Here is a 17,231-nt window from a genome sequence, read left to right on the forward strand (position 1 = left end):
GCGAATCACAATCTTCTCAAAAAGCTACTGACAAGGCGTAACTTCTTCAAGGTCCACGTACGTCAAGAAAAGACGTCGTGCTGTCGCCGATTGCGTTTGCTTAAAGGGGGGATTTGGCCTCGAAGTATCGTGCACGAATTGAGATTGGTATCTGCCAACATTAGACGGAAGTGGTAACCTTCTGGAAAGTGGGTTAATGACAAGATGATCTGGTTTGTGCACAAGTGAAAGATGAATTGGGGATCGGGGGATAGATATGAGTTGGGGGGGAAGGAATTAACTCGAAATATTTGCTATATAAAGAGCACGGCACAAACGATAAACTACCATAAAGGTTCTCTGGCTGCCTGGGACTTCGACATCATGATTTTTGTAGTAAGTATACATCCTCTGATTTTTTCTTAAGGCTAACTGGGATATTGACACGTAGGTGGATACCAAAAGCAGACGATAAAATGGATATCTGAGATAAAAATTGTCTTGTAGTTAGTGAGATCCAAGTGGATTTTTAAGCTAACTCAAATGTGACTCGTTCTTTTGAATTCAGGCGATAAAACCATTACAAATGAAAAGAAAAAAAAAACGAAAAAATAGGACAGACAATTATCTTTTGTCATTGGCATTTGCAACCCTTTGTAACGTATTTATAATTCTGAGGTGCTTGATTCCGTTAATTTTTTAAATATTTTTTAAATATTTAAAAATAATATATTATATTTTATTTAACGCTCTAAAATAACAAACAAAAGTGATGCATTTTAGATTTCCGGCAGGTGTCGCTTTTGTCTTGTTTTATTTGATATTGTTAAACAGATTACATTCAAAAATGTCCGTTTTTTTTTGTGCCAAGTTACATTATTGGTAATCTAATTCTGGGAACTGATTTTCGGTTAACAGTTCCGTTTTAATTGATTAAAATCATTTGTATAATTAAGACAAAATAAATCGTTTGCTAATTCAGAATGTGGCAGGCAAACATACGGTGATATTTGTAAATTGAAATCCAAATTATTAATAACTTAATTAACTGCGTTCTTGATTAAGGTGATAGAAATCGATTTCGATCCAAGAAATGCTGTTTGGTAACTTAGCATTAGACAAGTAATATAAAGAATTTTCATTATTCAGTTTATAATAAATGAAATGATATTTTAGTCTACTTTTCCTAAGAAAAATAGATCCTTCCTTTTAAATATTAGATTACTCGCTTCAAAGGAATTAGCAACGTGACTATGATTGTGAGGGGACGATGAAATATTTCATTATTTATTAGGAAGGTACAATAATGTAATTAATTTAAGCTAACGGTAGTTTATACTTAATTTCGTTGGTATCTACAGATTAAAAATTCTGGTTGTTATAAAACAATATGCATTTAAAAGATTTTTAAATTTTAAATGCTCCAGTTATAGTTTTGTTTAATGTTCATTTTGATATGCTGAAAATTTCCAGTGGATTATGAAGATTTCTTTCTAGCAATTGTTTGGTATTATATTTCTGTTTTGAGTTTTAGATTGAGCTGGTAAAGTAAAGACGAGTTGGAAAAACTGTATTTGATGTAGTTTTACTTTGATTATCTCTGAGATACATTATTATTAATTAAATACTTTTTGAATTATTTTCACTGTTTGTAATGTTATTCTGTTTTTTAAAATATTTTTCTTGTTTTTTTCCTTCTAAGTTAAACCTGGACATTGGTAAGTAAGATCGATGTTGGGGGTGGGGGGGTCTGGATATTATACGTACGACATGAAAGCTTTATTGGACTGGGTAGTGGTCGAACGAGAGCCACAATATCTTCCCCTGGCCTGCCATGTTCAGGAAGCCTTTCTTATTATAATGAAGGTGTAATGATTTGAAACCGCCCCCCCCCCCACACACACACATTTCCTCGATCTTGAACTAAGGATATTCCATCAACAGGAACTGACGATTTAAATCTGAAAAAAAATAATAAGAAGCTTTAATATTTGGCTTATATTTCTCACAGTAATTTATTATTTTTTATTAAAGTCCTCTAATTCTTTTTTATTCCCCGATGGAAGTGGACTGACCTCCTTTAGCTTTAGCGTTTGGCTCCACTCTTCATCATTGGTAGTTGAGTTCATTTCCACGACGATGTGTAGGCTCGTTAGTAATGATAATATGGAAGATAACTGCTGCCATCTCGTGTTCCTATCCCTCATTAATATTATGAAATAATGTGAGGTCTGCAATCGAGTTTTCTGACTAACGGAATTAAATCCTGAGTTTCCGGAAGAAAAATCCTACTTGGCTGCGTCAAAAATCAACTAAGTTTAGAACTAGCTGAAAAAGTCGCAGAAAAATTCCTCTGATAACGATTATAATCGATTCTCTAAGTCTTTCCTCTTCCTGTCTATCATCATGAAATATATTGCGAACTAAGCGTTGTATAGATGCCATAACTTTTATATTTGTATTAATTGGACTATTAATTCAAATATAAAAATTATTATAAATTTAAAGCTATTTACAATATATCCCAAAGGTTAGATTTACGTAAAAAATAACCGAGGAAACTGTATGTACAAATACTACATATAATGAATATTCCTTTGTTTTTCTTATTAGCATGGGATTGCTCGATCTCTAAAAGGTCAGTAAAAACTCTTCAGAATCTCTTCTAAATCTAGAGGCTCAAAAATTTCCAGTTCACGATCCTAAAGTAATGTCGTATTTTTCAGGATGGCTTAAAATCTCTTCACATTCGTGAAGATTCAGACATTTGCTAATTTTGTTAACTAGTAGAGGATTTTAGGCACTTTTTTCCCACTTGCTCTTTTCTTAAATTACGGAAGACCTGGAATGATACTATCGGAGATACAGAGAGGACAATTTCGTCAGGAAACTGTCCTCCCTGTATCTCCAAACAGTGTCAAATCCTTGAGTGAATTGTAAACTGTCTACATACTCTCCCACTATTTCAGAGGTAAATGTATCTTGCAGAGGAGATGGCACGTTAACTTTTATCGTTCCATGTAGTATCTTAACTCGTTTCTCCACTTCGAACTGTTTGTTCTGCTTCCCTTCAGTATGTATAACTGAATCACTCGGTGATAAATGTACCCGAGCTGTTATACTCTCACCAGGTAAGTTTCAAGTTTTCGTACGCTATCTTGAGATACTCACTAGATCAGGAGTTTGGAGGAACATAAGCACATTCGGCCTTTCTTTTTCTGCTCAAGACTTGGACCTACTTTACTATTGAACTATTAACAACTCTTTTTAATATATAATGTACTAAGTCATTGCTTACACATTGGATTAGACTATAACATCTCAGTGAGTTATATATTGTGCACTAGATCATTGCTTATTAATTCATTATTTACCGTCAGCTTTATATAATAATAAATGTATATAAAACTATAATTGTGTATTGTTATTAATTTATTCTTATGTAATATTAAGATGTGTAACATTTAAAGGTGTTTTTAGAATTTATAAAAAAAATTTTAAAAAAACCTATATACATAATAGTTTATATTTTAATATATTTTATTAAATATATTAAAATATAAAATATTTTATATTGAAAAAATTGAAAAAATCAACTGTTCTGATCAGACAGTTTAAGAGTAGTAGTAGTTTGATGAAATTTTTGTATGGAACTTGGCTCCTTTTGACTATACACCGTGACTCTTCCTTTCAGGTTATCGCTGCCTGTCTTGTGGGCGTTTTGAATGCCCAATATTACCAACAACAACAACACCAACAGCCTCAGCAGTATGCATCTCAACAGTCTTACGCTCCCCAACAATCCTATCAGCAACCAGCCCAACAATATTCTGCCCCTCAGCAATCCTACACCAATCCTCGTCACCCAGTGAATCCTGCATCAGTCCATTATGTGAACATCGGAACTCAGTTGCAAGGAGACTACAAATTCGGTTACGATACAGGCAAGCATAACGATGGTCAGAGTTTTCGTGAAGAAACCCGCCTTCCAGACGGTTCCGTCAAAGGTGCGTACGGATATGTCGATGCCACAGGTCAGCAGAGAATCATCCGTTATAGTGCAGGCAAAGCTGGTTTCGTCGCCGAAGGAGACGGAGTCCCTAAAGCTCCTCCAGCAGCTGCTCCACAACCCCAGTACCAACCTCAACCCCAGTACAATCCTCCACCACAACAACAACCACAACCACAACAACAACAGTATCAACCACAACCCCAATACAACCGTAACAACGATTATAACGATCTGAGTGACAACGGTCCCGCCTACATCGACACCTCCCTGCTCTCCTACAATGTTGGAGCTAATCGGGGCCACCAAGGTTAACCGGTAGACGTCCACCCTTCCTTCTCCATCTTGGGATAAGCTTTTTTTTTTTCTTTATAAAATCTACTGTCCCGTTTTGTTTTTCCTTTAAAATTCTACTGGAATCCTTTCAGAGCCTTAAAGTGAGGAAATACATGTAGAATGTTAGATGAAAGACATTACTTAGTAGGTTGTGGCTTTCAAGGACTGTTCTAATTCCTTGGTACTGCTGGGCTTACCTTTACCGCAGGATGAAAAGAATCAGTTCTCAAGGAAGTAAAAACGGTTGTTCGCAGCCTTTATGAATACAGTGAAGTCGCTATTTATGTAAATGTGGTGCACTCAGGAATTGATGGCTTCCTTTGGAAGTTAAAGATATTAGATAAATATTTTATTTTATTAGCTATCGCAAATAAACTTGTAAACATGTAAACAATGCCTGCCCATTCATGTGGTATGTGTAGATGTGGAAAGTCGTCGGCCATTTTCAAAAGTTAACGTTACATTTATTTAAATTATATTATGTACATGGAGTATACCAAAAATTGGTTGCTGTTGCAATATCTTATAGGAGGGTATTTGTTTAAAATAAAAAAAGACGTTCATAAAAAATATAAAAAAAAAGAATACACTTCTGTAAGATATGAACAGGCTAAGATAGCTTTGATTCATAAATTAAAACCCGGGTAGTAGATTAGCTCATCTCAAATCTTTCATCATGTAAGGTGATATAGTTCCTTTACTGGGAGTTCATTTTGGCACCTGGAAGTTTGTAAGAAAGGGAAAATATCATGGCCTTAGAACTTTTTTATTTCATTTGTTCCTATCTGTCGCTGATCGAAAAAAGTTGGAGTCCATCATCTCTCCGATATCATCAGGAAATACAAGCCAAACTGTGTGTTAACTTTCTCTAACTTTGGTACTTTGCACTCGATGGGTGGTAGAGTTTTTGTCGCCAAGAAAATCTATTTGATCGTGCCATATATTTCCCCTTTCCATAGGACGTTTGTATACCAACACTAAGATAAAATATTTGTGCATTTAACGTTCTTCGAGTTAGATATATGGCAGTGTTAACGTCCTGTTTAGAACTCTTAGTGTGTTTTATTGCATGGTATTTCACTAATTCTTTCTCACAGAGCGTATTTTTTTAATTTCATTTTACTGTTAATATACAAAGTCCATTAATTTGTTGTTAATAGTACGGAGAGATAAGCCCGGGACTATTATTTGTATGACAAAAAAAAAATTGTATGTTTGTAGGCTTATGTTGTACATAGTTGGATTGTTGCATTGTGGAGAATACTAAAGGGATTAGCAACAACTCTATGTGATATTAAAATTGGATTTATTTTTTTTTTATTTCGAAAAAAAAATTGTTACTGTTGAAGAAGAAAAATAAAGTTATTTGGACAGTAAATAGTGTTTTTTTGTGTCGTTATTAGTATATTTTTAAAGTTTACATTTCTTAAGAATATTGACTTGAAAGTCGACAACATTCCCCCCCCCCGTCTCTCTCTCTCTCCTCAAGTCTCGAATGTCATTGACCTGTCAAAATGTTCCGGAAGACTGTAAGTAAATTTTAGTGTAACAACCGACCATAAACCTGACAAAGAAATGAACTTGTAAAGATTGTCGAGGATACTTACAATCATGATCATAGGAAACGTTCCACGGATGCCATGCGATGTTTTATCAGACCTGAACACCCTTACAACCATTCATATTTACAGCGGCTGTCTGATTAACATGTTCACTGAATACCACCTCACCCCTGCAAGCCATGGACAAGTTACTATATCTCTTTTCAAGGCATATTATTTAAGAAATATAAGAAATCTGAGCCAAATACTTTAGCTCGGAATTCTTATATTTCTTAAATTTTTAATTTAAGAAATACTTTGGCTCAGATTTCTTATATTTCTTAAATTTTTTAATTTAATCTGAACCAAAGTATTTGACTACTTTGACTCAGATTTATATTTCGTAAATTTTTAATTTAATGTGAGCCAAATAATCTGACAATAATAATAATCTGAGCCAAAGTATTTGACTCAGATTATTGTCGCTACTGAGAAGACCCTCACAGACTTTTGGAAAGCATTGTACGAAGAAAGGAGATGCAGCATCGAGTGAGGTGACAGAAGAGTTTATGAATGGTTTGAAAGGAGCTGCTTGAATGAGTTCATAGGATTAGCAAAGCCTTAAAAGAGATTGTAACAAGGTAGCCGTGATAGCTAAAGGGCTGGAGATTGATTTTTTTTTATGTTGAGCCCATACATGAGAGGTTATAGGTTGGTTGATCAACCTATAGTACATTAGTACCGTATATGCGTAAATGATAAGGAAGATGTAGAGCAGTTAGTGGAAGCTGTGGAAAAAAAGACCTCTCAAATGAAGACTTTTTAGAGCTAGAAGCAGAGAAAGTTGCAGAAGAAGAAGACAGGAAAAAAACACAAAAGAACTAGAAGATGTAGAGCTCCTCCATAAAAAAAAAACATGGCAGAGGTATTTGCCTCTGCTAATAGCAATTGCGTTATTGCAAAGTAGGCTAAATGACGTAAGCTGCAATTGCTTGCGTCATCTGACTGAGTTGGACATAACGCAAATTTTAAAGACTACTCGTGCGCCTCACCCCTTCCTACGAAGATGAGCCTAAACCTTCCACAAGTTATGCATTTGGTGTACCATCCGGATAATGCTTCGTTGCATTTCTGAATTTGAAAAAAAATTTCTTATTAATCTAGTCTCTGTTGCCTTCTTTGTCGAATGGTCCAATTAATAAAACAGCAGCTTTGAAGAATTATAATTACTCTACGTATTTCCATCGGATCATCCTAATGGTAAGCTCACAGAAGCACTGTATGCTTATGTTTCATTATTTATTACAGTACAGTAATGTATCCAGTAACTTCAGGATAGTGACTTAATTCGTAAGGATTTTTCATCGGTGATCTGATAATAAATAGCTGGACAATGGAAAGAAAGATTGTTTTAACATTTCAGGTAAATTGTTTACTTCACAGCACATGAGACCAAAAAGTATTAGTAAATATCATTGATATCCCGTCTAGTCACTCAAACCATTTTTATGTGGTCTGACCACTATTTGTGCCTACCCATTGTTTGTCATTTCAAGTTAAACTGATAAAAAACAGATGCCCATATACATACAGTACTAATCGTACTTATTGCGTAAAAAAATCTATAAAATCAATTATTGTTACAGCAAAATTCCAACTTAGATTTATCCCCTGTACGATATTGACAAATCTTAAATGGTCTACACCGTTTTTAAATTTTTGATTTATTCAAATTGGAAGTTGAGAGGGTGAGTGAGGGAACGTATAGCAGGATGACTTCCCCAAAATTTAGAAATCTGGTACACAATAATAGAAAAGATCCCCCTGTTCTGGTCAATATTGTCATTTCACCAGGAATTGGACGTTGGCAATCCTCCAAACCAATTCCCTGTGAATGATTGCCTCCAAATATCCAAAGCCTCCAGCTGGCTTTGGATATTTGTGAGCACCGCCTCGTTTGTACCCAGGTCAGGTCCAGCGTTTCGTAATTGAAAATTCAAATAATTTCCATTACTTTTTTTTTGTGGTTAGCTGAGCACTCTCCCCCCCCCCGATCCCATCTATTAAGTCTTCTTAGTGTACTGCATATGAAATAATACCATTCTGGCACCACATCCACATGCGGACCAGTGTGATCAGCCATTCCAAAACAGGGCAGAAAAAAATCACAAAAGAGTATGTAAGTAGTATAATTGTGCCTGATGTATTTGAAGACAGTCCTTTCCATGTAGTTTTAATAGGTTTAAAAATAAACTTTTCGTGGACGGAAATCACATAAACAAAAAAAAAATTAACCACAGCCTATAAGCAAGAAGCTAGACTTTTTTTTTCTAGGATACAGTGCAAAAAGTTGTGCTTTTACACTGTCAGATGCTTTTTCGAGAACCACGTTGAATACAAGGAGGAAGTTCTTTGTTCGTTAAGAGGCAGATAAAATCTTGGAGCTGAATAGACTGAGCTCCATCGACCCATCTGGATTCTTGTAACACTTGAGTACTAGTAATCACGTTTCCGATGTCTGTTTTTATTCAGCAACAAATCATCTTCGTGAATATGTTGTAATCTATATATTTCTTAAGGACTGCATACCCACACTGTTCCTATTTGTCCCTTTTTTAGGGGGGAAGGGGGGGGGGGGACGAGCGATAAAACCTGTGTAACTGCTGACGAAGTTAGCAGGTACGTGTCCAGTAGATAAAAATATCGAGACCAGAAAATGTACTACAATGTTTCAGATGGGCTGATAGAACTGAATGGCCATATCATCCAGATCAGGACTTTCCCTTGGTTTTTCGTTTTTGAAAGCCTGAGTAACCTCCTCTGAAGTTACTGATCTATTTTGAAGCATGTTGAAGAGCTCAGAAAGGCTTCTAATGTTCCAAGTAGTGTTATTTGCCATCTCATCATTGAAAAAGGGTCTCAAATAGTACCTGAAAATTGCTGCAGGATATCTCGGGTGGTCTTCAATGTTTAATCGTTAACATCGATTGGTAGTCATGTGCTGCTAATTATAAAATATGATGGAAGGTGTTTCCACATAATGGAGAAACAACTTGGCTCAATTGAGTGCGTTGATTTATTTGTCGTTCTGTCACCAATTCCATTTTTGCGTTTTTAATTTGAGAATTACTGAGAATACCGTTTTACTCGTTCGCTCAGTACGAAGATGGCCAATGTGCGTCAAGTGAGTGTTCCTTGTCGCAATCCTCGTAAACAATATTGAAAAAAATATATATTTTGCAATTTTGTTGTGTATACATCGAATTCTTAAGGGGCCCAGAAAATCGATGAGTATCAACATTTTAGAAAACTGTACTATCTCAGTATACTTTGTGTGTGTGTGTGTGTGTGTGTGTGTGTGTGTGTGTGTGTGTGTGTGTGTGTGTGTGTGTTTTGTAGTTCCCAGCATCGGAGATACATTCGGATATTGTGTTTTGATATTAAATTTTCCTTACAAGTTTTTGCTTTGGTTTAAGGACGAAATTACTTTAATGGCATTAAAACCGACTGATATTAATTTTAATCGAATAAGTAAAAAAAATGCCAAGATCACAAGAAATTAATTGTCAAATTGGCAAGGAGATGTTTTTTTTTTTTTGCTATCAATAATTAAAGATAATCACAAGGGATGAGGATTGTTCGCAAACAATGCTATAGAAAATTGTCCTGATGATTATTTCGTCTTAAGTATATTCTCAGAAGTGGTATTACGTCTTGCTTTTCCCAGAGGCGATATCAGCATGAACTAACGTGCAAGGCTTGTCAGTTTCTATGTCACGAAGCTATCTGATAACAGTTGTTAATAGACCACTCTGTGTTTTTTTTTTTTATTTCTCATTCTCTCTCTCTCTCTCTCTCTCTAGTCCACCCATTTGAGTAAAAGTCATGTCCCCAAGCTACATTTCCCATCTCTCCAGAGTCAAATGGGAGTTTGCTTTTAACCTAATAATCACAAATAACAGAACAACTGATGCCATTGGTTAATGTTGTCTAACCACGAAATTCTCATGTCTGCTGCATAATAATCAGCTATCGTGGATGGATCACTATAGCAACAGTTGCAATCTGTACGTTAGAGTAGGAAACTCTTAATTATAGATAGTGCTTCCGATAAGCTAAAATAAAAAAAAAATTGTGATATCACAGTGAGAATTATGAGGCTTTCGTGGTTCGACTTGGGAATGGGTTATTTTAAAATTATATACATAATTTACCGGATATATCCAGTTTGCATGTATTCAGTTTAAAAAACAAATTAATTAAATAATTAAATTAAATATAAATATAATAAAATCAAGTTTAAATTAAATATATAAAATACAAATAAAAACAAAAAAAAATTAAAATTTGCACAGTATCCCTATCCGACAGATAGACACCTGTTCAAAGAATAATTATATAAAATTTATCTTTTGTGTATTTCCTTTACTATGTTGTCATTAACAATTTACTCTAAAGATCATTCTCTTCTCTGAATGCACACACTAGAAGGTTGTAGAGCAACAAGAAGCTGAAAACTGTTTAATGATCGTCCGAGGGGCTTAATTATTGTTATTATCATAAATTGCAGGCCACCCAGTGAACTATCGAAGAGCCGTAAATAACTCTGACTAGAGTTTCAGCTTCATAGTTCCCTCCCTCCCCTTCGAATATTGTTAAGACAAGGCGTTTCAAATATTAAATCTTCTTTCTTCCCGTCCATGTAAATTTCATATAATGAGAAAGGGCGTTACGGTCACCCAAGGAAAAGTAGAGAATGCACGGCATTCGATTGACCTGCATTAATTGCTCAGGTGAAAGCAGGTTTAATTATAATGCATTCATCGACATGGTTGCGATGCGTCAAATAAGTGGATGATTGACGGAGTTTTTAATTGTTCCATTAATAATTTTAGATTCAAATCGTCTAGTTAGAATAAACAGAAGATAGAAAACAAACCTAGATTGTGTTTCATTAATATATATATATATATATATTAATTAACTGCTTAAAATTTACTTTTTTTTTGTTTGCTAATTATTAAAAGGTGTCTTCGTTAATTTTAAATAATAATGTTATGTAATATAAAATATGTTGCGATTTTAATTATTTATGGTTGTTTGGAATTTAAAATAACAATACTAAATAATATGGGATACAGTATTTTATTTCTTTTATAACTTTAAAATATTTGGAATTTGCTATTATACTTGCAGTGTTGGTCGCGAACCGTGATATGCGGTGATTAATTCATTCAATCCAATACCCTTGGAGGGTAATGGATGGCAATGCTGTAGCCAATGAAGTTCTGACCGAGGCTTGGCTATTGCTGTTACCTTCCTGCCATGATCAGAGCTTTAATAGCTCAATAACACCTTATCCCTACACTGCCCTATACAGATAACGGGGAAGATGAAAAGCATTCTTGCTTCGCCCCTTTAAGCCAGTCCTTATAAGGACTTGCAGTGTTGGTGGATGAGGATGAAAATCGACCGTGAGATACGGTGGTTAATACCCTTGGGGGGTAATGGATGGCAATGCTGTAGCCAATGAAGTTCTAACTGACGCTCGGCTGTTGCTGTTATCCCTTGGGACGCTGAGTTTCGAGAGTTTGAGTTTCGCTCTCTTAAGGTTTTTGCCTTGAGGGAGCAAATTTGAGTCTCCGGGTAGGGTGCTCTCCGGCACGGCTCGGTGAGGGGCTATGTCGGCGGATGCGTTTCCCTGGAATATGAGCGGTTCTGCTCAGTGGTAGGGGAGCCTGTCACTGAGTGGAGCCAACGCTGAGTTGGACGGTCTTTCTGCCACTATGGAGTGGTCTAGGGATCGTCCGAATTTTTAGAGTTGCCTTTACTTAAATATCGGCAATGCTGTAGCCAATGAAGTTCTGAGGCTCGGCTATTGCTGTTACCCTTCTGCCATGATCAGAGCTTTATACGTTGAGTTTATTTCGTGTGGTGGCAGGGATAAGAATAGTCCCAAGTGCTACCTGCATGTTGTACGAGGCGACTAAAATGGGTATCCGGGGAGGGTAATGGATGGCAGTGCTGTAGTCAATAAAGTTTTAACTGAGGCTCAGCTATTGCTGTTACCCTCCTGTTGTGATCAGAGCTTATAGCTCCATATGACCCCATACATACATCATAGTTCTTCTACAGATAACGGGGAATATGAAAAGCATTCTTGTTTCACCCATCTAGCGGGAAAAAAAAAAAAAAAAAAAAAAAAAAAAAACGTAAGAATAATCCATTCTTTTAGTGCAAGCGAATAGGTTTTATTCACCAGGAAGAATTAAGAGATTATTTCACTGAATTCATGTGTAATTGCTTCATAACATTCATTAACGGAGTTCAATGATCTTTAAAAGATTTTTAAAAGTATTTTTAGTATAATATTACAAATTGCCCCAAAAATTGCATAATACTATTCTTCAAATTTTTAGGTGCCCCCGTTACCCTCTAAATGGAGTCATATTTAGTACAACAAGTTTTCGGTCTACTATTATAAAAAAATTAATTACATCATTCCTCGTAAGTTGAGAAAAAAATTAGAATATGCTAATATAGAGGTAATTAAAACCATAAACAATGTACAATATGAGAGAATTTCAAGTAATTGTAATTTAGTGTTTAAAACATTTTTGCAAACTGTAATAATAAACTTATTTTAAAGTAATATAATGACTATTTAAATTTTGTATGAATTTCAGCACTTCGACTATGAAAACTAATATATTGTTGACTGAAATGTTTGAGTTTAGCTAAAAATGAGCTTGCTTCTTAATATTCTTTCAATTAGTTCTGATATCTCGAAGAAGATACAAATGACAGAAAGAAAGAAAAAATGAATAGCCATACTTGCAGTTCTCTTTTATAAAAGCTATTTTCGGTTAAAGATGTTTTGAACCTGCCTTAAAGTTATTTACTGATATCTTTTATAAGAAAAGATGAATTCAGAAAATAGCTTCACCTTTTTTTTCTATATATAGCAATTGTATGAAAGGAAGTTCATTGACGGCAATGAAAGTTGGAATGATTCAAAGACATGTTCTGTCCAGTTTGACAAATGGCATGTTTTCTTGCTTCATTACATTACACATCTAACGGTCTCTGTGACTTACCAATGGTAGAGTAACTATGGTTTTTTTTTTTTTTCAGCATTCTCTGTCGCCTGTCTTTTCAAAGAAATAAAGGCGAGAGAGAGGGAAAGATCGTAGCATGGCGATCTCGATAATCCTGAAACGCCAGGCGTCACGAGACATCAAATCGCGAGCAACAATCACTCATCTTCTACGATGACAGTTGACTCTTGGTTTTGTTCATCAATAACCTGACTATATTAGCAGTGGACTCTCCTTGACTGCACTTTGTCGAAAACCATTGTTCTTCCTAGGACACCCTTGACACTGATGGCTTCAAAATTACCGTTTCGAAGGGTATTCATAACGTTTTCAGCGCTTGCTTATCCCATAGTCTGAAATCACAACTGATAGAGAAGTTTAAAAATGTAAAGCTATTGAACTACGTGGATTTATTGATATTATGCAGTGGAGTTTCGACAGTGAGTCTTAAATCTACCTCTGATGTTTTATTAAGAAATCTTTACCTTAATGGTATTCCAAGGAAAATAATCAGTTTACAGATTTATCACGTTATTTCAAGTTTGGTTTTAACCAGATCATTTTTTTTTATTAGAAAAATCAGTCAAAATGATTCGCAACAATATAAAACTAAATCTCAGTTATCTACAGCCAACTTATGTTTGATTTATTTTTATTTTTGAAACAGTTTACAATATTAGCTGTTCTATTTGTTCTCCTCGCTGTCTTTTTTATCTTCTTTTATGTCTATTGTTTTTTTTAAAACTACTGATGTAGTTTGCCAACTTTAAAATCCACATATCTGCTTATTCATAGACAAACTGATATTCATTATGTGTATTTTATCATACTCTGTAGCCTTATCAGTACTTAGTTTTACGGCCAATGTTTTTTTTTTCTTTAAAAAAAAAAAACTCATTTCACTGTACATGACTCACGGTTTCATAATCTCTCGTAGGTGAGACTGGAGAGGGAAAAAAAAAAAAACCACAAACACACATACCCAAGCACGGAAACCACATGAGATAGGGGTTGGGTAGCGAGAGAACCAGTGCACGTCGGGGGGGGGGGGGCCGAAGAGGAATAGGTCGTTAAAGAGTATTAAGATACGGAGTCTGACGTGTCGAAATTGATGAGTTCTCCGCATCCGCCCTAGATAAAATATCTTGGACTGCTGTAACACAGGGACATGACCAAACAGGGAGTTCTGAAACTTAGAGTGATTGCAAAAGTTGTGCGATCTGTAAAGCAAGACGCTATGTTAGAAGAGAATAAATGTATAGTTTATTAAACGCACGCAGAAACTTGAATGTTCATTAAAAATATAGTTTTCATAAATTCTTTCCCATTAACTTTGGTTTGACATACATGAGTTCATTCACTCCAGTCAAAGAGTAGACAACTTAAAACAATAATTCATTAAATAGTCCTTATAAGGACTGGCTTAAAGGGGCGAAGCAAGAATGCTTTTCATCTTCCCCGTTATCTGTAGAGGACAGTGTAGGGATAAGGTGTTATTGAGCTATTAAAGCTCTGATCATGGCAGGAGGGTAACAGCAATAGCCGAGCCTCAGTTAGTTAACTTCCTTAGCTACAGCATTGCCATCCATTACCCTCCAAGGGTATTGGATTGAATAAATCAATCATCAATCACCGCATCTCACGGTCGATTGATTCAACATTCATTCGTAGTCATTAAATGAGTCTTAAAGCTCTGATCCTGACAAGCGGGTAACAGCAATAGCCGAGCCTCAGTTAGAACTTCATTGGCCAGCATTGCCATCCGTTCCCAAGTCTTATCCTTATAGTCCTTATAAGGACTGGCTTAAAGGGGCGAAGCAAGAATGCTTTTCATCTTCCCCGTTATCTGTAGAGGACAGTGTAGGGATAAGGTGTTATTGAGCTATTAAAGCTCTGATCATGGCAGGAGGGTAACAGCAATAGCGGAGCCTCAGTTAGAACTTCATTGGCTACAGCATTGCCATCCGTTACCCTTCAAGGGTATTGGATTGAATGAATCAATCACCGCATCTCACGGTCGATTGATTCCTACAACCAAGTCTTAAGTTCTTAAAGTTCTTAAAAGAACTGGGCGATGGACTGAGTCCTTGACTCTTTATCCCGTCATCTGAATGAAGAAATCTGTGTGGATTGAGTGTTATTGAGCTAAATAGCTCTAGTCATGGCTGTGTAACGGCAATAGCCGAGCCTCAGTTAAAACTTCATTGGCTACAGCATTGCCATTTGTTACCCTGGAAAAATCTTAAACTTAAATCTTAAATCTTAAAACCAAGTCTTAGCAGGCAAATTAATTTTTATTTATTATTTATTATATATTCTAAAAGGTGTGTATTAAATAATCAAAAAAAATTAGAAAGTTTTGAAAAAAAATAGAAATTTATTTTTATAAAATAACATATAGTTTTACAAATTATGAATTAAAATATATTAAATTAATTTATAATCATAAAATTCAATTATAACTCATATACATATATATCTTAAATTATGATATATTCTATTTTTGGCTTTTGGTTTAGTCTTTGTGCAGCAAACACATCCGCTTTACAATGATGTTTTTATTTTGTAATAAAATCTAAAAGTGGGAAAGTAACATGGCCGATGACATCGAATGATCGGTAACACTCAAGAGCCAACTATTCGCTCTGTCAATGACTCGAAACATCTCCACGCAGTACTTGAGAGCGAGATTAGTGCCTGCTTTTATAGCAATATTATCAGCGATACAAAAACTCTCACTGTTCGCTGTTCAAGAATGGGGTGAGAAAAGCTTAGCAGACGTGATAGATTTATGATAAGAAGGGTAGTGCGGATGCGACAGAGTTCGTGAGAAAAGTTAACGATGTGATAATTGGTGTGTACAAGATGATAATCCAGACAGATGCCGATACCTCACACACTTTCATCTTTCTCTCCCATCAGTGTTGATCTCTTTTTATTCCTCAAATCTGTGTACACTTTTGATCTTACATCTTCTGTTTATTCTTATTCTTTTTTTTTCTCTCACTTAGTTTAAGATTTTTCCTTACTTTTTTTTTTTTTTTGCATTTCATTTCTTATATTCTTTATTTTCACTCTATTAGATTTACATGTTTGTCGATTTTCCTTTTTTTCTTTCCTTTTTTTTTATTCATTTTTGAATGAATCAGGGATATTCTTCTTCAGATATATACGAGGAGTGGGACTAAAACGTTTTGATAATCAAAACTTTGATAAAATTTTGATTTTGATTATCAAAATCAAGTGCTTTAATTATCATTTTTGTGATATGTGTTTATCAGAACTTTTCATCCCTCCGTATTCCTATATGATTGACCCATTCTTTTTGTGCGTAATTAGTAATATTTGTTATAATTAAAATGTTATTAAATAATACAAAACTTTTTTTAACAGAAATGATAGATATTTAAATTCAAAATAGTGTTTTCATATAATTTCTCGCACCTTAATAATTTTTCCATAACTTTTGTACAATTATTCAAATGGAATTGATGGTTGAGGAGAATGAGGGAAGAGATTATACCCTTGGAGGGTAATGAATGACAATGCTGTAGCCAATGAAGTTCTAACTGAGGCTCGGCCATTGCTGTTACCCTCCTGCCATGATCATAGCTTTAATAGCCCAATAACACCTTATCCCTACACTGTCCTCTACAGATAACGGAGAAGATGAAAAGCATTCTTGCTTCGCCCCTTTAAGCCAGTCCTTATAAGGATAAGGAATGGTTGAGGAGAATTGAATCGACCGTGAGATGCGGTGATTAATACCCTTCGACGGTAATGGATGACAATGCCGTAGCCAATGAAGTTCTAACTGCAGTTCGGCTATTGCTGTTACTCTCCTGCCATGATCAGAGCTTTAATAGCTCAATAACACCTTATCCTTACACTGTCCTGTACAGATAACGGGGAATATGAAAAGCATTCTTGCTTCGCCCCTTTAAGCCAGTTCCTTTTAAGGACTTTAAGGATGTTTTGACATGGAATATGACATTCTTTCTATTTCCTGTTATTTTGTAAAAGGTTTTTTTTATCTTCAATGATTTTGATATTGAATGTTTGATATTTTTAATTATAATTAAATTATTATATTGAATGTTTGATATTTTTAATTATAATTAAATTATTATATTGAATGTTTGATATTTTTAATTATTAGATATTGTATATTTTTTATTATTCTTATATCTTGTATATTTTATATATTTATCTCTCATTTATATATATTTAAATTCAAAATAGTGTTTTCGTATAATTTCTCGCACCTTG

The 17,231-nt window shown here is 34.9% G+C and overlaps 1 protein-coding gene across 1 annotated transcript; it reads left to right on the forward strand.

Annotated features, from left to right (window-relative positions):
• Nucleotides 1-222: 222 nt before the first annotated feature.
• On the forward strand, nt 223-4,598 carry LOC150101475 (uncharacterized). The gene is made up of 2 exons (XM_090400687.1): nt 223-375; nt 3,674-4,598. Exons 1-2 carry the CDS (start codon nt 232-234, stop codon nt 4,301-4,303), a joined length of 774 nt encoding a protein of 257 aa, XP_090256813.1. The 5' UTR covers nt 223-231; the 3' UTR covers nt 4,304-4,598.
• The last annotated feature ends 12,633 nt before the right edge of the window (nt 4,599-17,231 follow it).

Source organism: Typopeltis vanoorti, chromosome 11 (assembly GCF_054136105.1).
Source record: "Typopeltis vanoorti isolate ZY-2024b chromosome 11, IOZ_Tvanoo_1.0, whole genome shotgun sequence".
Classification (NCBI taxonomy): Eukaryota; Metazoa; Arthropoda; class Arachnida; order Uropygi; family Thelyphonidae; genus Typopeltis; species Typopeltis vanoorti.